The 23,484-nt window shown below is 35.5% G+C and overlaps 1 protein-coding gene across 9 annotated transcripts in view; it reads left to right on the top strand.

The window, feature by feature from the left end:
* Window positions 1-23,484, top strand: part of Rdx (BTB/POZ and MATH domain-containing protein rdx) — an 84,609-nt gene that overhangs the window by 56,431 nt on the left and 4,694 nt on the right. For 5 of the 9 annotated variants that reach the window (XR_013002729.1, XM_076386219.1, XM_076386214.1 and 2 more), the window contains 5 exons: window positions 16,539-16,675; window positions 18,369-18,520; window positions 18,940-19,067; window positions 19,162-19,339; window positions 22,564-22,885. Coding sequence is in view for 8 of the 9 variants with exons in the window: in XM_076386219.1 (XP_076242334.1) it covers window positions 16,539-16,675; window positions 18,369-18,520; window positions 18,940-19,067; window positions 19,162-19,339; window positions 22,564-22,885 (917 nt within the window). In the remaining variant the exon portion in view is untranslated. The remainder of the gene's footprint in view (window positions 1-16,538; window positions 16,676-18,368; window positions 18,521-18,939; window positions 19,068-19,161; window positions 19,340-22,563; window positions 22,886-23,484) is intronic. The other 4 variants (XM_076386222.1, XM_076386215.1, XM_076386216.1 and 1 more) reach the window with 4 other exon arrangements.

The raw sequence follows: 23,484 nt of genomic DNA, 5'->3' as shown, positions 1-23,484 counted from the left end.
GATTCATTTTCTACGAACATCTCGAATTTCGAAAGCTTTATAAAAGATAATCTGTAAAAAATACAACAAAACGTATTCAGAATTTTGCAAAATTACAGAATTCTCTGATTGATACTCTAGAATATAAGTACGTTAACTTTCAGGCATTATTATTGCAAAATGGAGGCAGATCGTGTATTACATCATGGGACATTTTGGTTTCCATTTGAGCTCCCCTACCACTCTTTAAAATATTATCATGTATATTGTTTACACCCTGTAGATTAGCTCCAAAATCATGGTTTAACCTCATTGCTTGGGATCGTATCCACCCACGACAAGAGAGTTTAAAAAATTCCCCAACACCACTCTTCCTTCAAACATATTCATATTTACGACTTCGTCCGATTCCGCTGAGAAAGCAGTCATCAAGTTTCCCCCTATCAAGCTCGTCACCTGGACCATCGACAAGGCGAGACCCGTAATTGACCATTTTCACTCGTTGTCTCTCATTTGCATGTCATTACCTTGCGACGTGTGTTCCATTGTAGCCGCGGTGCAGCCGACGCTGCGACCACCATGAATGAAAATAAGATCCCATGCGGAAGCTCGGGTTTCTGGCATCCCCGCCCTCGTCCAGGTAAACAACCTCTCGACAGCCGTTCAGCGGAAGATGTTTTGCACGCGGCAGATTTCACGTGGCCAGCTCTCTAGGAGGAACGATCGTTTCCCTCGTAGGCTGCTCACCGATGCTTGGTCACCGTGTCCAGCGGATTTTACCGGAAGCCTCGACTTGGTCTGGTGCTTGAACTCGCGCGCGCAACCGACCGCGCACGCCGCTCCCGTAAACGGGCACGGGTGATTCAAGGCCGATCGTAGACGGGTTGAACGACTCCTGGGGGCGTCGACCGAGCCTTCTCTCCCTTCTTTCCTTCTCGCCTCTACTGTTTTCTTCTATGCGGAAACGCCGAAGTTGCGACAAACTTCGCTGCCTCTTCTTTAGCTGCTGGGACTCGATCGTCCTAGGTTGCTTCGCCTCTGTCTTCCAAGGGGAGTTGGACCTGTCGTTGCAAAATTACCTGAGAGGGGATGCGCCCACATGCTCTCTGGATTGATCCTCGCTGTGGAGTAAAAATGGGAGAGTGGGAAAGAGACATCTTGATTCCTAGAGTGAAGAAGGATGAATTTTGAAGCGAATGGAGACTGATTATGTTTGATCAGCATGTTCGTGCAGTATTTCCGCGATAAATGCTTATTCGAGGGTAGCGAAACAGTGATTTCTAAACCGCCATGCGGAGGAGTTGGAGTCCTCGGACACACACTTCTTACTATTGTCGCTATCTGAGTCGTCGATATTGCTATTTATGATAAAAGTCTTATCATTCTCGCACTTTCTCCTTCATTGATGTCCAATGGCACTAGTTCATGAACGCTTTGATTGGATATTTTGAGTACAGATAACGTTGATACAAACATGTGCAAATATAAGTTCTAACTGTCGGCTTCATAAGAACACGAATCTCTGTTATGGTATATTTATTCAAATACTTGACACTATCTACAAATACAGCATCGCTTTCATAGAATTAACTAGTTCGATTCTTTATTACGTGCTTGTTTGTTGTTCTTTCCTAACAATTCCTTCACATAATCGCTGATATGTATCATGACGTGTAGTTAGTCTTCTTCTTATATTATACATAGTATTGTTCCTGTACGTGCTGATGATTATGAAAGTGGTAAGTTCAAAAATTTGTTCTAAAGTTTACGTTTTCGTTTTTTTTGTGAGTTAGCTCATGTCCATGCGATATAATTAATAAAATAACTCTTTTTCAATTTTGGACTCAATTTTAATATCAAACTTAACCCTTTCGCTTGCTCAGTACGTGCACAACAGCGAAGGGGTTAGAAGTGTGCTATATACGACAATGAATAAACTTTTGAGAATTGTTCATAGACAGAAAGTAGCTCAAATTAAACACTTTTCGAGGTGTGGGATCGAGGACATCCTCCTCCCCCCTCTCACTATTTCTAGGATTAATGCGACCTGGATACCGTTTCTGAAATTCGTTCAGTGGTTGTTCAGTTACTATACATTTACTTGACGCTGCGAGGCGGAGAATGTGAAGACTGAGAGAGAAAGCATTCTTATATTGTACAGAGATCAGAAAAAAACCCAATGAAAGGAATATAAGTACGATTGGCCCTAGTGTAATCTCCTTTCTATGGCCTACCTTTCCTGACATCGAATATGTCGTTCTTTTGCTTCTGTAATCAAGCATGTGTGCGTATGTACCTACTTACAGCATAGAGACAGTGGCAGTGGCACAGGCGATGAAGGCAGTCGTCCTGTAAAACAGGGACGCCACGCGATAATGAAAATATACCTGTATGTATTATTCAACTGAAAATTCTGTAGATGCATCAGAACAGAATAGTAGATATTAGAAACCACTACCAAAAATTTCAAGCAAATCGGATGAAAATTTGCTGAATTATTGATTGAATTTGGAAAACATGATTTTGGAAAACATTTTCTGATTTCAAGAAAAACGAGTTTAACATCAAAAATGTATATGATGTAGCTACAGTATTGTCTTGATAAATGTGAAATAGATGTTCAGGATAAATGTGACAATTTTACTTCCTTTACTAGGTGGTTCTGCCTTGGAACCAGTCAAGTGATTAACCCTCTATGGGCTGAATTTTTGTTTTAAATGTAGACAGTTTGCACAGCCTTTGTTTTGGTATTTCTTTATTTTAGTCCTAGCAACCGTCATGTATATTGGTATTGGTAACATTGTAACGATTAATTTAGGCTCAAATTATTTCTACATTCAGCGTGTTAAAATTTTGGGCTGCCGCTTAATCTTTAGTCGTTATCCCATCCACTTGAGCCAAATATCCTTAATTTATGTGTATTCAGTTTTGCATAAAAATATAAAAATATATGTTGTGCATAATTGATTTATTTTAATGGAAACTCAAAAATTTGTAATGTCTCGGGCCTCTTGAAAGCTAAATTCACCACTGCACAAAGATAAAAATTCCAGCGGGACAACATAGAAACTAAAGATATGCTTTGTGTGGCTATGGCTGTGTCGTTTTCTTAGAATGTTAGGAAAAGTAAGCCATAGGAAGGAGATTAAATTAGGGCCAATCTCACCTGTATTCCTATACATATACATTTGAGCGCCACTATTATGTGTCTTTTCTTCTATCAGCTTTATTGGGTTATTGAATTGATCTAACAAAGAACATCACTTTAGCGTCATCTTCTGATTTTGCTGGAACTGGTTATGCGAGCAGAGCATTGAAAAATATTAGATATTTATTTTTTTTAGCTGCTGATATTCATGTTTAGGGAATGAAAACTACCCCTAAAATTAGGGTGCAAATACATTTTTCTAAATATCTTGAGTTTCTTTTACGTCATCTTATTGTTTATACAAAATCACGCATTTTGTACATTTACGATTTCTTCTACCTGCATTAATTTTCGAGATATTTACGAAAATGTATTTGCCATGCCAACTTTGGAGATGGTTCTCATTCCCTAAACATAAATACCAGCAGCTAAGACATACGTGTCTAATATTTTTCGATGCACTACTCGTATACCAAGTTTCATCAAAACCGAAAGGTAACACTAAAGTGTTGTTCCTTGTAAGGTACATTCATGTTTTAATTATTGTATTTTAAACTTACCTCTTTAAGCACGACAGTTGTAATATTTCACACACGCAGTATATAGTACTAAAGATTTAATCAGCTATCGCTTTATTAATTACAAAAAAGAATTCGAAACTTATTTATCTCTATTGAAAAGGCTAGCTCGTATTAGATGAAATGATGTATTCACTTTTTCATTGAATTGATTAAAAGAGAATATCTAAAATAAAATACATAGGAAATTTCATTTCCCAGTCGTAAACATCAATTCTCCATCTAGCCAAGTCTCTATTTCTACCAGTATATATTTACGTAGATAGAAACAGGGGAACAGTTAATAGACAATTTCTCTCAGCGTCGTGACGAAACTTTCGCAAAGTTGATAACGATTTAGTAATTACAGTGGCAAATTAAAATAAAACTAGCCATGTTTTCTAGTTAAATGATTTTAGAAGCATCACTGCGCAGGAATTTATAGTTCCTACTTGAAGTTTATATTCAGTCTCAGTAACGAACTTCGAGAATGCATCAGAAAGATGATAAACATCACAGCTCTTCCGTTTCCGCTCAAGTGGCATTCGATGCGTTTTATAAACAAATTTACGAGCGTCGATATAACGAACGATGAATTTCTCGTCCCAGGTTTCATCTAAGAGCTCCTACAGAATGTTATCTCATCTCGAAATAGACTGTAAGTCTCCTGAGGAGCTAGCTGTACGCTCGGAACAAATCCGATCTTCTTCCTCTTTAATCCCAATTCCAGACGAAACTTCGTCTAGTGTCCCACTCGAAACGTCGTTCATTTCTTCTATCTGCAAGACGAATTGGTTTCAGCTCTGGTATCGATATCGCAACGAAAGTTACTCCATCATCTTAATGTGCCAAGGGTCGCATACGATTATTCAATCATTATTATTGCATAAATCCCAACTTTCCTGTTTATGTAGTCATTTTAGATATTAGACTCTATTTCACCTTTTTTACTGTAGGATTAATGACATACGAACGTGTAAACGTCATTCGCGTATAACTCGTCAAGCACGTTCTTTTACTTTTCTTCTAATGCATTAGTAACGATGAATTTGTATCTTTCACTTATAAGGTGAGATCGCAGTTCGCAGTATTTATATTAATTGAAGTTTTTATATTTGATATAATAAATATTCGTAGATAGCTTACTGTAATCATAAAATAACGTAAAATATTTTGTATACCTGGTAATAGAAAAACATCTCCATGATGAATAAATTACCTTATAGAAATGCTTCTCACTCATTTACTTCAAAAGTGACGCTACGCAAAATATGTGATTACAAGAATGAAATAATTTGGTTCTACAATATGTTTTGACAAACGTAGATACTTTTTTGAGTTATGTCGTTTTTAAGCAAGTATGTAATAATAAGAAATAACCAATTACCTAGCTTTATAGTATCTATCTATAGTATTCACTTGTAAAATGGGGCCTATGATATGCGTATTCGAGTTTTTTAACGGTAGTGAACCTTGTAGATAATTATCTCTGGATGCTTTTTTGTTTTCAAATACATACAATGTTTGAAAAAACTGGTTGTGGCGTAGACATTTTGCAATGGCTACATGATGCATTGTATCTTTTTACAAGCACACAATTTAAAGAGTATTTCTATTCTATGCAGTTTCTTATTACTACATTGTACTGTTATTTATCAACATATACCTACATTTGAATAAAAAGTCACTTCTATCATTGTCTTGCTCGAACATTAAAATACACGCGAAATCTGTGAGTATGTAGTGTAATCTCTCATGTGACCTCTAATGGGTTTAGAATGTGAATGCAGGACCTTCTGTTGTCGCCTCAATTGAAATTCGTTTGTTCGCTCGAAGACGCGTCTGAAGGAACGAAGGCCTCACTGTGGCAATGATCAACGAGGTGTCGATCGTTGACCTATCTCGTTCATGAAACGCATGATTCAAGGACGATTACGGTCGATCATCACGGGTTGAACGACTCCAGGGCCATCGACCGTACACCTTTGATTCCTTGTTGCCTCATTCCAGCGAAACGAACGAATCCTATCGATATTTTCTCCCACCTATTTGCCTTAACAGTACCCAAGATCGATTAACAGTATCTCTAGTGATCCATAGGTCGTATGTTTTCGCTCGTTTCTTTCTGTCTTCGTTACGTGCCAGTAGGATTCGCTAAAGCTTCGTCTGCTTCTTGATGTGAACGGCGTTACATACTCGTCCCCTTTTGTCAGTGTTCCGCATCTTCAAATCGTCTCTCGTGTAAGAGAAGCCTGATGGTAGATCTATATACGTACTCTTAACTAAGGAAAAGATATTAAACAAAAAATGCATACGGTGATCTTGATTTGCTTTTGCTAGATTTATCTCTACCACATTCTGTATCATACTCAGAAACAAATGGAGCAGAAAAATCGACGACCTAAATGACTCTGGAGCCATTTCTCGTTAAATTACCAATAATGAAATTGAACGAGGCTTTCAGACCGTCAGAAATAGAAGTTTGATACAGTGTTTCGAAAGCTCATTTGCATATTCACTGTATTTGTAGCTATAAGGGAAAATGGCACAAGGCATACCTTCAGAGAGTTGCAATTTATATTTTAACTCAAATTTGCAAGAATTTGTATTTTTAACGAAAGAAGGTTGAATTAAAGGAATGTTTCTCGTCAAAATAAAAATGTTGTCATATGCAAGTGCGTAATACAGAATAAAAATAATTTCAAAGTCAGTTTCGAGAAAATAAAAATATATGACTCGTGTTGTTTTACCTTACAACTACAGACATCTTTGTTCAGATCATACTGGACTACCTACATGTACAGGTTATCTCCAAAATGCGGAACATTTTTGTAGGATAAGTTCTAGACACAAAGGCAATGAAAAAAGTTTCTTTAACCTTCAACTGGTGACGTGACGTCAAATTGACTCCACATAACCTTGCTTACAGTATTATAATTCCAAATTAATGTATTTTGCATTCGATGTCAAATTGACATGTGGTCGCCACTAGTGATATTACAAAATGACGTCACCAGTTGAAGGTTAAGGCTTAAAGCTTACTATCCCCTTTAAGGCTCTACTAGGCCCAGAGTTATTCCAACACTTTAAATGAGTGGTGTACGCTCTTAGATCACCGTATCGTCAAGGACCCAGTTGCTGATCAGTTTCGTATTTAAATACATTTATGAAATTTATTTTGATAAAAATTTGTTCGAAAAAATTAGTAAATAATTGTTACCTATTTTGATGTTTTTACATGAGACTTAATAATTGGAAGCGAGACATGATTTAAGTGGTCAGCTATTGCTCCCTTAATATGTTCTACTTTAAAAATTAAATTATGATTTAATTATCATTATTTTTGCACTTTTTTCAATATCAAATTGAAGATGACTCATAGATTTATGTGAACAACAAACAATTTTTTTGATTTGGTTAATCCTTTCGTGAACACGTTAGGAAAACCATGCTTGTTACTCTTAAACGATCAGGAACTGAGTCCTTGACTGTATGCAATATAAAATAGTACATAACTAAAAAACTAAACGTTTCCACATATATGTGTACATAAACATTTTTCATTGCTCCGTGTCTAGAATCTAACATCCAAAAATGTTCCCCATGTTTGGAAGCAGTCTGTACATGAGCTACATCGAAAAAATCAGTTCACATGTACCTACACCTCGATTATCTTATCAGTTCTATACAAAGAGACCGTGTGACTGGAATTCGCGAACTGGTGCGCTGTTTTCGTGTTATTTGTCCAGTCTAATCACTAATCGAATATTTTGATCTCGAGAAAACGTGATGCTTGCGCAAATCTGACGTAACAAATAGAGAGGGTCACTGTGCAGATCACGCGATCACAGTTAACGAAAGGAATACACAAGAGCCCACGTTCAAAGGGATCAATCAAACATGTAGGTAGACTTGGAACATTGCCAGCATGTACTATTACGTGGAGGATACGGAATTAGATTTGGAAAATAATGTTACCCGTTCCGACCGATCGTCCGGCAAAATACGCTAATACCCTTGTTTTAGTGATCGTGCTCGAAATCGCTGATGTATGTACCTATTCCTCTCTTTGCACAGTAATAGAAAATCTTTCAAAAATTCTAAAGATAAAGAAAAGCTTGAGTGTGGTTACATTCAGCAATTATTGATCCACATCGCGATTCCTTGTATAATAAATCACTTGAGTTACCGTGGCCATTAAAAAAACTAAAAAAAAACTACAGAAGCCACTAAAAAAAATTTTCTTTTTTAAACTACACCACATTTTAATAGCATTACACTAAATTTTTAGCTACATCCTTATTAAGATATGAAAAAATTACATCTTTTTCCATAAAACTGTTTTTTATTGGAACTTACAGTTCTAATAATTCTTTTTTTTGAACATATCATTGCATCTGTTAATTTTTATCACCGAAACATATTTTACCCTATTCAAACTACATTCCAAAATTGACACTGTTCCAAAAAACATCACTGTTATTTTTTTAACAGCAACTTTTGAAAATTGAATCGGATCTAGATGACCTAGTGTGACAACCAAGGGTTGAAACAAAGCCCGAAACATTTTCCAGTTGTGAACTAACATCGTAAGACTTAACTGGTTACAAGATCACATACATACAGGTCGAGGTGCATTGAACTTGTGAAATACATAGCCTCCATTGCCTACCTGCTTCGATGCGAATGTTGACCTCAAGTTTCTGATGTGCGAAGGTCACGCCAAAGTGAAGATCATCGAACCCGCTTCGTTCCACTCGTCTAAGTTCAGGAGGAAGAGGAATTCTTTAACAGTTTGAACGCCATAGTGAATCCTTGTAATCTTTCCCCACGTACAAACTTCAATTTTGTATGCAGCGTACGACCTTAGATGTTGAAAAATCTATAATTTCGGAAGACAAATCGTCTCGAATATATTTTCTTGAAAAGTAGGGTGGAAGACACCCTTGATCGTCGTGGTCATCGGTCATAATGGTCGCCATAGCGCACAACCTGTTGACGTAGACACAGTGACTCTTCTGGATATTATCAGCCTGATAGATTAATCGATTGAAGAAGATGACATACGAATGGGGTGTTTCACTTCTTTACCACTGTCGAAGGAAGGAACAATCTACTGGTGAAGTACCTACTAGGAAACAAAGGTGTTGAAAATTGCGTCAAAGTTTGTTTTTATCCCATTTCTTGGTCAATTTATTCGAGAACTTCACCGAGTATAGGGTCTTTCAATAATGTCGGAAGACTGCTTATACATTGTTAACCTTATAGTGGTGTCATACGTCAAATTGACTCCTAACACTAGTGGTGATGTACGTAAAATTAACTCCATATCACTAGAATAGTGGTGACTTGACGTCAAATTGACTCCATATAAGTACTGTAAGTGTTTGCGTCTTCTTTTTAATTAATTTCTATTCTACCAATTATTAATTTCTATTGAATTAAAATATAAAATTATCTAGAGAATAACAAATAATAGCGTCTTAATTTATGTAGAATATACCTCCATCTAAAGTTACGTCAAATTGACGTCACGTCACTACTAGCGATAAGGAGTCAATTTAACATCAAGTCACCGCTATTGATACAAAGCCAATTTAACGTCAAGTAATTACTAGTGATATTAAAACGGTGGTCACCACTTGAAGGTTAACTATCTATGACTTACTATCTGACTGTAACTGTGATTACGTCTACTACTACCTTGAAAATTAATATCTGGTTTCTTTATAAAGCGTTTTTACCCTTAAGAAAAAGAGAGGAACATAGCGGAATCTTTACTATAAACATCTTCAAATCCTTCTACACGCGGAAAAATAATGTTAAGCTGAAGTTATTGAAGCTTCTGATCACTAGATTTCAAAGCAGCAAAAATTAAATATAAGCTGGAGTTTAATACCAATATCCTCGAAAGGCATAAATATAGATGTATTAGGTTATTAATCAATAAGTTCACTTAAAATGAGTTGCTTACTGTTAACTCATTAGTGAGTCGTAAGTTCCTAGCGAAGAAACATTACGCGTCTTTTATTTTGATCTCTTAACAATTATGTTATTTTAAGAAGGATAGTATTTTTAGGCGGTGTTAATTTCTGAAATGTGGAAAAATAAATTTATCGTCTGAAATCAATCAGGCAGAATCCTAAACACTAATAAGTTTAGGATTAAAAGCTGTCAACTATTGGAGTTACATTTGTTATATTTATAAATTAAAATAGCGTATTAATTACATTTGTTTATCAAATTTCTCTAAATTTTTATTTTATCGAATTACATAATCAGTATAATGTCTCGGCGTCTGATACGTATAATATTTAAAACAATGTACTTTAATCAGCGTTTCCGTGTTCAAAGACTATCTAAATACAATCAGTAGTTCAGAGTGAAATATCATATTTTCACATCACCCGAGATACACAACCAGTCTCAACCATGTAACATTTCGCAACAACATTTCACAATCTGCTGGTACAGTTAACGATTTCACAGTTTCATCCCTGACGCATAAGTAAATTAGAACAAGCCCCTGTACCACGAGATTGTTATAATTCTCTCGAACGTCACAATCGATATACAAATATACAGAGATTAGATGCCCGTTGGTTCTAACAAAAGCGTTGTCGAATAGATTCGATAAGCGTTACTTCATTTATACATCGCCGTAAACTATATAGTTTCCAGTGAAAACACGATTATAGAGAGATAAAGAGAAAAGAACTTTCACTTGGTGCCTAGAGTTGTGCTTTGTTGACGTTTCTCACACTTCTCTTTAGATCGATTCCTTGCATCTTAGCAGGCTTGAAAAGGAAAGGAGAAATTTTTCTTTTTACAAATCTCAGTCACTCCGCATTTTCACCGCGGCTCCTAATCAGGGAGAACCTTAGATAGACTTGTAGCGAATCGCTTTACAGTAGATTGGTGCCACGATGATACTGTTAATTAGTTCCTACCGCCTATTGAAATCAATTAATGTTCCTTTATTGCTGGTTTTTCCTTTCTCCTCAAACTGCAAACGATTAAGTAGTAACACCATAAAATGCTGTGCTAAACTAGCACTGAATGCTCGTAGAAAATGCCCAGCTTCAAGTTAAATAATACGTTGGTAGAAGCAAAAATTTTATGATACGAGAATGAATCATATTTTTGAAATGGGGAATATTACGAAATCCAGAAAATTTGCGAAGTTTAGAAAACTTCTGATATTTATTCAGTCTCAACGACGAACCTGTCGATTCATCATGGTTTAAGTTAATTTGCAACAAGCTTGTTCCAGGACTCAAATACCCAAGCGTCACATGCATTAGGCCCAAGCAGCACAATTTACTTGAAGTCTCGTAATTTAAATTTATTTTTTCGGATAATAACCAACACTTATAAGAATACATTTCTATTTCTAGCACCACAAAGTATTTAGACATACTCCAATCCTAAAAAAGACACACCAATAGCCTAAGTGTTAACTGCCACCCACCACCACAGAATTAGCCAATAGTAAACTCGACCTTCATCACGCCACATCACAAAAAACGTTATTAGGAAAAAGGGACTTTATTTCTTTTAACTGGAATTGAATAATTAATTTTATTCGGATCCGAATTTCGCATCATCTCAATCGTGTAAACAGTATTGTTTTTCATTTTTAATATGTTTTTTAATAACTTGAAAACAGTTGTTACATATACCATTCACTTCTATAAAACAAGAACGAGACAAAAATAACAATGAAATATTAAATCTTTGACCAAAAACTTAACATTTGTTATGATATGACTTCGGAAATATGTTAAACAGTATTTAGCAATTATGCATAAGTTTATTACTGTGTGATAGTAGATATAACTATGCACGATAAAATAAAAAATGTTACGATAAGTGGAATTAACCAATTTAGTTAGCAAAATTATCTTATTTACCTTTCCCTGGAATCGTCATTCCACATACATAGTGGTCCATTCTCTTAAAATGCACAGAGGGGAACAACAACAATGCTGCCCTAATATTTTCTTATAAATTATATGGAATTTCTTAGCTATTTTTGATCATCCCAAAATTCTGCAGGGATAAAGTTCGAAAAATTAAGATAATTAAAACCTAGTTCTAAGCTCTGTTCATCAAAATGCAAGATTTGGGACACAGTATTATCTCTCAACTCGCATGTTATCTAACATACACACATAGAACAGTCTTGCACAATCTTGTTTAAGTTTGAAAGGGTTCGCTTCTCGTCGTGGTATTTTTTAAATTTCATTCAATGATACAATGCTGTGTCTTAAGGTAAATCAAGTCGTATGCCTTTAGAGATCGTACCTATCTCCATCACTTTCTTTTTGCCACGGCGAATAAGAGTAAGTGAGAGGATCTATTCTAATCTATTTATGGATTAATGCTGTTGATTAAAGAAGACGAATAGACGACCTATCTCCAAAGAAGATCACGGCTAGCCACGAGATATGATCTTTGGAGACAAAACAATACGTATCAGCAGTTTCTGCAAATAGAAAGGATTGCTAAAAAACATACCTGTTTGTGACTGTAAGCAAGACGATATAAATCACATCTACAAGAATTTGCATTTTTAGCAAAAGGAAATTGGATTTAAGGAACTTTCCTCTTAAAAACAGAAATATAAAATACAGGATCGAGGTTCAAAACTTTGAACATGAACGTCTCGAAAATAAAAACATGTCACTCGCTGTGCGTACCGTTTCGTCTTATGACCGCAAATGCTTTCTCTTCCAAGAGTTCTGAAAAAGGCTCCTATCGCTAGAAAATCATCAAGATTGCCGATCATGGAATAAATCCAGCATGCATTGTGAAAGTCCTACCTTAACCATTATAGATTTCAATTAACTTGTTTTACGTAGCACACGGTCGTATATACGATAGCATCATTCGAGCCATCTAAGGATATGTAGGTATATCTCGTGCAGATATTTCGCAGCAGCTTTATCTGAATTATCTCGAATCTCGATCGATCCCGTCGGTCTAACCAAAGCAATAGCTAATGCGCGTATAACGCGTGCCACGGAGATTGCGATAAGGGCTGCTCGCAAGGAGGTGAACTAGACAAATAGATTTGGCTTCGGGCTCGGCATCGTTCGTCAAGGTCGTGCACACGAATGACGTCAGAGATCGTTGACTCGTAGGGGCTCGACCTCGGAGCTTCGTCTTCCTCTTCCTCCTCTCCCTCTTCTCTTTTCTTCTATGCTTATCTTTGTCTCCTCTTCCACCCCTCCCGCCACCGCTTCGTCCACTTCCAGAACTTGCTCGTCGCACCGAGCCAAAAGCAAACTTCGCCACACGTTCTAGGATCGTGTTTTAGAAGAATATTTGACTCCCTGGGATAATGAGTTACTAATGAGTTAGAACTTGGGCGTTGGAGAGTTTGTTGGTAACGAGAAACGTTGTCCTAGAAATATAGGGCAGAGTGACGGACTTTCGAAAGTTTATGAAAAATACGTAGTCTATAAACTTGGATCTTTTTTATTTGAATTTCATTTTTCCTTTGCTTTAAGACAGAAGTATTATTAATATTTTACTTCAGTATCTTATTTATTGAGCTTCTGTGTAACATCTCATCGAAAATTGGTATAGGAGTGTGCAGTATACATCCAGCTTTTATGAAAGAAATTATTTTACAATTCAAATTATTCTACATTTTCACGTTTTAAACCTACCATTATGAATTGTAAACACCGAGTTGAATAATAATCAGCGAAATTGCACTTGAAAAATATTTCTCTCATGAATATCAAAAGAATTCATTTGATCGTCGAACCAGCAATGTGGGGTAGTTTACAAATCGCATCAGAGTGAGCATCGCCTCGGCAAAGGTTAAATCCTTTTGCATGTTTTTCAAGGCTATTACGTAAGGGAGATATAAGTTCAATTCGACCCTGGCTCTTTCCCCCTCTCTCTTTCTCTGTCTTTCCTCTCTCTTTGCTGTCTCTAACACGTGCTTCGTACTTGTAGTACTTCGCCGTGCTCGTCTGCCCGCCTTCAAGGCCAGGATCAATTTAGTCGTAGGGAACCTTCGACGTTCTTCTTAAAAAAGAAGTTTCCACTGTTAGGCGGATCGCTTTCTGTTTTTTCCCCTCGTTAAACCACGCGACGAAAACTAGGAGGCAAATATATCCAAGGACAAAGAAACCATTTGTTCAGAATGGCTTTTGCTGTAGCGCGGGATTTTGACAATTGGGACGTTTATGTTCCTCGAACGTCTACTGGATCTTACTCAGTAAGAGTTTCATTTTGAACGATAATCAAGACCTCTTGACATCGAGATTGGTATCTCATGAGAATTTGCTAAGCGAATAACGAATTTAGTCTTCAGTTTTATCGTATTTCAGCAACACGATAGCGCACAAACCCCTAGCTTTCTTCTTTTTTAACGTTGCATCGACATTTAGGTCTTTAGCAACAATTTTGTTTATATTTTAGCAAATAGATTTGATTCTGTTAAATATTTAATTGTATTCTTTATATATCCTGTGAGGTTACAGCAGTATCCGAGTTGATTCTATCTTTCTGCCTTTGGATTTCAAGTTTTCTGCATTTAAGTAGGGGATGGTGGTTCGTTATGAATCCTTTTTTATTAATTTCTAAAGTTCCTAATAACAGCAATCCTTGTCATACGTTCGAGTTTGTTTTTAATAAAGCTGTTTGCTGTTTCGAAAGCAATTTTTTGCTATTCTGGTAAATTAACAAGTAAATGAGTCTCTTTATTCAGCATTTTGAGTACCATATCATCCATACATGTATGGGTAGCAGTTTTTACAGAATTATGAAAATCAGTACATGTATGTGTGATATAGGCATTAATAAAAAATGTAACGAAAGCTACTATACAGAAAACAGAGAGGTGCACAAAATAAGTATAAAAATAAATTAAAAATAATTTTGTTCAAAAATAAAATCATAAAATATTATGTTTTTGAGAACAGAGTATTTGAAAGGTATGCGGACTAAAAATAAGGGTGAACAAGAAACAAGTAGTCTTTAGATTTTCTTTTTTCTTAATTCCTTCTTGTTTGCTCTTCCTTTCCATTCTCTCATGTCTATAACAAATAATATAGAGTCTAATATTTTACGAATAATGATGTTTGTGTATTAGTATTATGCCAAGCGACATCATATCGAAGAAATAACAAATTAGTGACGCTCATCCTATTAGCACGTGGTAAGCTTAATCATACAAAGCTGTTAAAGTAATAAATACACATAATTTTATATAGACATTCTATACAGAAGAACTTAATACATCGTTTTACAATTAGGTAATTAGTGCCCCGTTAGATTGATGTGATTTGGACTAACAATATACAACTACCGAACCCCTGAGGCCTACCTTCAAGGGTCTACTCTCAAGGAAAACCTGAACTCGAGCTAGCCTTTACCAATGAGAGAGACTGAAACTAAACCATGAGAGAGACAAAAAGTGAGAGCTAGAGAAGCAGCATTTCTTTGTGACTGTGGATTACATTACTCCCTCAAAATAATCCGATTAAGGTCGTGCTTGAACTGTTTCTTATCGGCAAGACCTTGCCAATATATTGAAAATCTTCTTACTGACATAAAATAGAAGTTATAAACATTATACTTGTAACTGGCTAAACGCCTAAGGTATTGTGTTTCGAACACCAGGGGTCCGAGGAACGAATGTAAATAACCTCAACGAACCCTCGCCTGAGTTGGGTCGATCCCAAAAATTGATAGAGATCGTTCCCGTCAATCTAACGAGTCCACTCCGTGTCAACCTAACGGACCACCACTGCACGTGGTTGAGAACCGTAACCAAGCGTTAGAATTTAGGCTCTGCTAAAATGGCCGTTCGTAGATTTATTTAGGCTAAAACAGCCAGATGTTAAGGATAGCATCGCTGCTCGGACTTTCTCTTTTAACATAAGGATATTTGGAATACATCTGTCCTTCAGAGCCAGTCTGCAACAATAAGAAAAACTGGTCTTTGGAAAACGGGAGAAACGCAGACACACTTTCCCGAGCGTCTTTTAATCCAGAACGAAAAAGAAACAAAAGGGTCACTCTTTTCATTGAAGGTTTATGTGTGGACTTAAATAGTTGGTCAGACCCTGCAACACGCACGTCGTGTGTTCACCCAACAAATGAAGTATCAATTATGAAGAAGAAGACGTGTGTTATTAATTTAGTAAACGCTCAATTACGACGCTGTGCTGTATTTCCAAATTAATCATAGCTGTTAACTGAAGCCCTTTGAAGGATTAAGTCTGTAGTTGTAAAACAAAACGACCAATGTCACATTTTCAAGAAATTCGAGTTAAGCCCTTAATTTACGTTTAGTATGTAGAATTTATATTTTCAGAAAGAAAGGAAGGCATTAAAAAAATGTTTTCACTTAAAAATAAAAATTCAAAGAGACAGTTCATAAGACTATTAAAACTGAAAACGTTAAACGTTGATACTTCGGAAACAAAAGCTTGTGACTTAGGTCGTTTTACCTTACAATCGCAGAAATATGTATCTACCTACTGTGATAAAATTTATACATATAATGTTTTTACACATCATACATGCGTCAGACCATAGAACTTTAAAAATTGAAATAGTATGAAAGTATGAACTCTAAAATAATTACGGTTGGTAGTATTTCACAAAAAAAATTGTTTACTAGTTAAGTTGTTCATAATCCCTTTTCTTTTTAAGAGGTTGGCAGGACTGCGGGAAAACACGAAGATAACTGTCCAAAACACTCGTTTATAGCGAGTTGGTGTTTTAAAGTTGTATATACAATTAATGCTCAACGCGTAGCCCTTTTAGTGTAGATAATTTAAACTAGTTTCCACGGGACATATTCTGACGTGGTGTCGCATTTGAAGGTCTTGTGTGCACAGGTGAAGGTGGTTAAGTTCAGCTACATGTGGACGATAAATAACTTCAGCTTTTGCCGGGAGGAAATGGGAGAAGTACTCAAGTCGTCCACCTTCTCAGCAGGGGCCAACGATAAATTAAAATGGTAAGATCCGGAAGCTGCAGACATCTTTGTTTATCGATGAGATAGAATTGTGCGATGAAAAGTCGAAACGCAGACGATCGAGTCCATAGAATTTTTCGCCTTTGAATTCCATCGTAGAGAAAAAATAATCCAGAAAAAAAAATTGTTTAAGATTCTTTGCATTGCATACCAACTGTATCAAATGTCACTTTTGTTTTAATATTGTTTCCTCTGGATCTTTTTTTTTTGTTGAGTTTGCACAAATCCTTGTCACTGCAAAGTAAATATATCTGGAATCATTTCAACGATTGCATTCCTTTCTATTTTGCTTTATTCCATTTTCATTCTTAATTATTAATTTCATGCCATAGATATAAATTCATACAAATGTCTTCTTTTTATTATTATTATTATTGTTATTGTTATTATTCTTATTAGTACTTTAACACACTATCTGTTGTACTACAACATTAATACGTTAAATTCTATGCACAATTGTTTGCTAATATATTATAATATTATTTTTCGTTAATCATGTAATATTACGTTCTGCTGTGTACCTGTATAAATAATTTTTTAGTAGCATGTATCATCGAAGTGGTAAAATACTTACATTTATCGCATAATCTTATATTGAATATCACTTTTTTTCTTGCAATTCGAAATATGTAGTACATGCTATGCGGGACCTGAAAGTAGTCTCGCGGAACTGAATAATGTGCTAGAACCGAAAATGTGTGCAAGATAAGGTGTGGCCCTTTCCACTCTAACTAAATATGTAGGCTCGTATTTTTTCTGCGAGACTTCTTTCCAACCACGCACAGTACTGCGTGTTAATACGACAAATATAGCCACATAGGACTGCGTTTGACTGAGTGTATAACAAACCAAAAAGCACATAGCAAGGTAAATGTCTCAATAGCCGATTATGTTTCGATACCTAGACGCTAACGCTAATTTTATTTATTTTAAGCTTAAATTCTACTGTGTCTAATAAAAAGTAGTATCATAAAATAGCATATCCATCTACTGGGACGCGATTCAAATATCGAGCATGCATTTCTAGGTTGTCCACTTACTGGAACATTTAATTTCTTAAGTGTCCAAGTATTGAGACATTTACCTTACTACATATTCGCGCTTATTCTCATATTATGTACCATTTGTTCACTTTTCATCGCGTAGTACCACGTTAAGCTGGATCTACAGCGAACATTGTTTGCAAATAATACTTCCAAATAGTTCGCAAACTTTTTATCACTCGTACTCGATTTTTCTGCGAACACCAAGAACAGTATGGGAACAGACGATTTCTAGGAAACTTGATTTCTATACTGTTCGCGAACAATTTATGCTTTCCGCTCACGTAGTACTACGTCTCTTATCAAAAGAATCCTAGAACAGCTTTATCAGTTTCATGATTCCATCGACACTTGTCATAGTGATTAATCTAACAGTCGTTAATTTAATATTTCTCAATGGAAAGGGACGTATTTCAAATGAATAATTATTGCTTCTTATTAAAAACGTCTACATATAGTGTGTTAAAACATCGTTAAGATAAACGTTTACCATGAATGGTACCGAAAGTTCAATTGCCGATATACATTTGATAAGAATCGGAAAGAGAAGATGTTAAAGCACCATGTATGTAAATCTGGAAGTTCGGGTGTCGCAATCGAGTGAATCTTACATCAGCGGTAATTGATTTTAGGTGCCTAAGAGTGAATCCTAAGGGTCTGGACGAGGAGAGCAAAGACTACCTGTCTCTGTATCTCCTTCTCGTTTCATGCAACAAATCCGAAGTCAGAGCAAAGTTCAAATTTTCTATTCTTAATGCCAAAAGAGAAGAAACCAAAGCAATGGGTAAGTCGACAATTAACGCGTGCGTGTCGCGAGTGAGCTCGATCATTCGACGTGAAACGGATGCAATGCAGGGTATTTTAAAAGATTTTCCTTTCAACTGTCGCGACACACGACCGCTCTATGCATATTCCCTCCGAAAGATGATGAACATTCAACTCCATCGCGCGTGTATCAACATTTTTTTCGACGGTCCTGAAAACAGTATCAACGAGACTCTTTATAACCGTTCGAGAATTCCAGAAATTGATTTTGAAAAACGAAGAAAAGACCTTGTGCGATCAGTTTTTTGCCGTAGAATTTTGCGAGCCAGTTCGAAAGGTTCACCTTGGAATACAAAAATGAAGTTGTTTCTGTTGATTTTACTTGCACCGATCGGTGACGCTATTAAATTCATATCGTTCATAATTTTATGCTTTCAGAGAGCCAACGTGCTTATAGGTTCGTCCAAGGTAAAGATTGGGGCTTCAAGAAGTTCATTAGGAGAGATTTTCTTTTAGACGAGGCTAATGGACTCCTGCCCGACGACAAACTCACGATATTCTGTGAGGTATATACCTTTGTATGTTAATTATTTGATATTCATCCTTACACTAATTCCTTTCAAGGAAAATGTTACTACAGCGTGACGATGATCATTGCAGGTCAGCGTAGTGGCGGACAGCGTGAACATTTCTGGGCAAAGTAACACGATACAATTCAAAGTACCCGAGTGTCGGTTACCCGATGATCTCGGATTGCTCTTTGAAAACCAAAAATTTAGCGACGTCACGCTGACAGTCTGTGGGAGGGAATTTCAGGCGCACAAAGCCATACTCGCAGGTGAGTTTCAATGTTTCAATTCAGTTTGAACAAGGTTCTATTGTTCAGAATGAAAAAGGCTAAAAAACAATATCATCTGTTGATTGAATATGTTACGTAATGAGTAATCAATAACAGTGTGTTGTGTAGAAACCTGCTATAGTTGAAGCTGTAAAGTGTTTCTTTCAACTATACTTTTCAAGTTTCGACACCTATTTTAATATTGTCAACTTAAAAAAAAAAAAGTAAGAGAAAAATTCAAGTTTTCAGGTTTTTAAAATACAGTATACTGTTACGATATTAGAATTCGCAAAGAAAACCCTTATCTTGTTCTTTTTTTATTTTGATGTATCAGAATAGTAGGGTACATATTATTTATGTTATAATACTAAATATAGACATTTAATAACTCTGAAAATGTGAATTAGAGATGTGGAATGAAAAGAAAATGTAATGAGTAAAGAAAATGGACAGACGCATAAAATAAATTTATTCTTTTTTCTCGTGATAAATTATTTATTAGATATTAGATGTAGTTGTAAAATATAGGTGTATCATTTCTTTAACTAATTTATGATGGTTATAAATTATATATCATCATATATTAAATGCTTTGGCGTATTTCATACAAGTTTTTTTAAATAATCAAGACTTGTACGTTCCAATTCTTCCTGTAACCTGTTTTTAAGTTCTTTCTTGGTGCTTATAGGTGTAGTTCTTATTTTACAATTCAATTCGTTCCGCAAATGTTCTATTAGCTTGAGGTCTGGGGGCTATGAAAATGAATGCTACACTTTCAGATAGTTATATAGCAAAAATTAAACAATTCGTACCTTATGCTTTGGGTTGTTATCTTGATAAAATTTGAAACTGCTATGAACGCCCACTTTAGTAGCGCTCTGTATCAAGTTGTTTTTTAAACTGCGCAGGTGCTTGTCTTTATTCATAATACCATCAATAAAAAATATCTGCTCACTATATTACTGGATCTACAATTCCAAACAAAATTCTCACAAGAGATTTATATCAGTAGACATTTGTAATCCTTAAAACATTGTTTTTTACGACATCTCCAAATATTTTTGTCACACGATAAGAGTTAATAACATACTTTTTCAATTAATATTAACTACAATGTAGTGTTTATAAAGTAGCTAAAGAAAATGTACGTGCTTTATAACTATAATAAATAACTTATCATACGAAGATAAATCCAAATATACCCTAGTGTTCGAATATTTTCGTTACTCATTATATATTTAAGTGATATGCTGTCAATGCAGATGTCTTCTTCCATTAGCGACCGTGATACAAAGAGACAAGGGATAACTATCACGCTAAATGTCCACGCACATAATACAAATTAAAACAAAGCGATTACAGTAATAAAGCCTTCATTGTGTGTTTTTCGTACTGAATTTATTTCTACTCTCAATGCATATACGATGCTATTCAGTATTATACATTCATTTTATTATGAATGGTATTAATTGTATAAAATATTTTTAGTGGACGACAGGACGCAAACCCTTGACCTCAAGCGCATCAACCACTTGTTCCCTATGCTATATTTAGTTCATTAACACATTGGCAGCCGATAACGTAGTTCTATGTCACTTTAAAATCCATAGCTAATTGTCGACAAACTGGTTATAGACTTTATGCTGATGTAGACTTTATGCTGATGTAGACCTAACGTTCCCAATAACCAGCTGTAATAGTCAATTTGCTGACATTCAACTATAAACTTTAAACTGACGTAGAACTATATTCCCGCCAATCAGCTGTGGAACTTTGAAGATTGCACGCTGCATCCATATAATATGCTTCTAGCGTCAGAATCATCAATTGCCAATGTGTTAAGAGACTTCCATATTTAAAGAATAGCGTAGCGAGATCAGTATTTGATTTAGCATAGTACATAATGAAAAGATGTCCAATGGAATGGCATAAGGGCAAGAGAGATACATGTACATTGAGAGTCAAAAGTGAGTGTGTATACACAGTGAAAGCACAGAATTTATTCAACAAATCTTACACATATGTATGTGCCTCCATTTATGGTTGTGGGAGGTCATAAATATCGTCAACTCTCCATAAAGCTACCTAGACCTTAGGTAAAATGTTATGCAGATTGTGTATGAATTTTGTTCTTATAAAGTGTATACTTACTTTTAACTCTCACTACATGTGTACTTCACTGACTTCACAGACTTCACAGACTTTACATGGGCCTATCTATGTCATACTATCTATGAATTAGTAATAAATCCCTTATCTCGGAAGTATACACGTTCTAATCGTATTCCATGGGAAGTCTCCTGGAAGGCATTGTACCTAATGTTACGTATAACCATTAGGTGCAATGTCTGTAATAGTTATAGTAACTACTATATGCTATAATAGCACGTACTATATTAATCCTATAATATAGTACTACGCTCGACTATGAAAACAAAAGAATTCGCTAATGTAATCAATTAGAGAGAAGGTGGGCCATAGAGATAAGAGGGTACACTAACTATACTGAACGAAAAACAGCAACATTGCGAGAGTCCGATTTTACACTTGATAGAAAGAGTACGCAGCATTGTGTGTCTACTGTTTTCCACCATTTCCACAATTATTAAAATTTTTTAAAAATTGTATTAAAAATTGTATTAAAAATGTATAAAAAAATTTCCAAACTTTATCTATTTTTCTTGATCTGTTAAGGTGGTGTCACCCCTTAAGTAGATGTGCCTTCAATCAGTTTAGATAATTCGTTACGCACAATTTCCTTACAATACATACAGATTGTCGTAATGTTTTGCCAAGAGGTTGTGCATTATAAATAAACGCTTCGAAAAAATACATAAGGTACTAACATTATGGCCCACCTCTCTTACATTGGTTATATCAGAACATGTTCTTTTATTCTGATACTCGAACTCATGTGTGTACGTATTAAAAATTTGTGACTAATTGATAGACAAAACAACAAAGACAGATATTTGCTACGCGTAGTCTACTTTCTGGTTCTTGCATCGTTTTTCCAACTTAATAACAGTAGCAACAACGTCTTTACGCTGTCATTCTGTAAAAATACATCAAAATATGGTAGGGACAAGATGAGTGTTTTCTTTGTAAAACTAAAATAGAATGTTTTCTCGAATTCTTCACTCTCAACACGATTATTCTTGTTATATTTCTTATGTATAACTTGATTTCTAAGATGAACTAATTGTTTTATTTTTGTCCTTTAGCACGAAGTCCGGTATTCTCAGCTATGTTTGAGCACGAGATGGAGGAGAGGAAACAGAATCGCGTGGACATCACTGACGTAGACCACGAAGTGTTGCGGGAAATGTTACGGTTCATCTACACGGGAAAAGCAGCGAACCTAGAGAAAATGGCAGACGACCTGCTAGCTGCGGCAGATAAGTACGCATTAGAGAGGCTGAAGGTAATGTGTGAGGAAGCACTCTGTACAAGTTTAGCCATCGAAAATGCAGCCGAAATCCTCATTCTTGCCGATCTTCATAGCGCTGATCAGCTCAAGGCACAAGCTATAGACTTCATCAATACGTAAGTTTCTGTTTTTAGAAGCAGGGAGGAACAAAATACGTTCATGGATTTCTTGAAGTTGTTCATACTAGAGCATGCTTTTCTTAAAATATATTGCAAATTATTGATCTTTGATGTGAGAAGTATGACGACCAAAAAGTTTTTGAGAAACTATTCTGTGGAAATCATTTTAGGGAACAAAAATTTTTTTTTTAATACAGAATATAAAGATTCATATCGTACATGTATTTCTAAAATGACACAACTCAAAAACGTAGAAAGTACAGGTAAAGAACTACTTATGATGTTAAACAAAAACTATATACTAAACAAATAATATTGAGAAAAAGAATATAACTATCTAACGAAAACGATCTTATTCAATTAATTCACTTGAAGAATAGTTCAGGTGAAGTTCAGAAGAATACTTTTTATTTGCAACACATTGTTTTATGAACATTATTCATATAATTTGTAATTGATATTCATGTGAAGAACTCTTTGAATAAACTGTACAATTTCAACATCTAATTAGCGAAATTTTTTTTTAATAAATAGAATATATCGAAAGTGGTGTTTTTCGAGCTGGGTCAGTTTTTAAATACATATGTCTGCAATAT

This window comes from Calliopsis andreniformis, chromosome 9 (genome assembly GCF_051401765.1).
Source record: "Calliopsis andreniformis isolate RMS-2024a chromosome 9, iyCalAndr_principal, whole genome shotgun sequence".
NCBI classification, from domain to species: Eukaryota; Metazoa; Arthropoda; class Insecta; order Hymenoptera; family Andrenidae; genus Calliopsis; species Calliopsis andreniformis.
The sequence above is the reverse complement of the archived record's forward strand: the minus strand, read 5'-3'. Positions and strand labels throughout refer to the sequence as shown.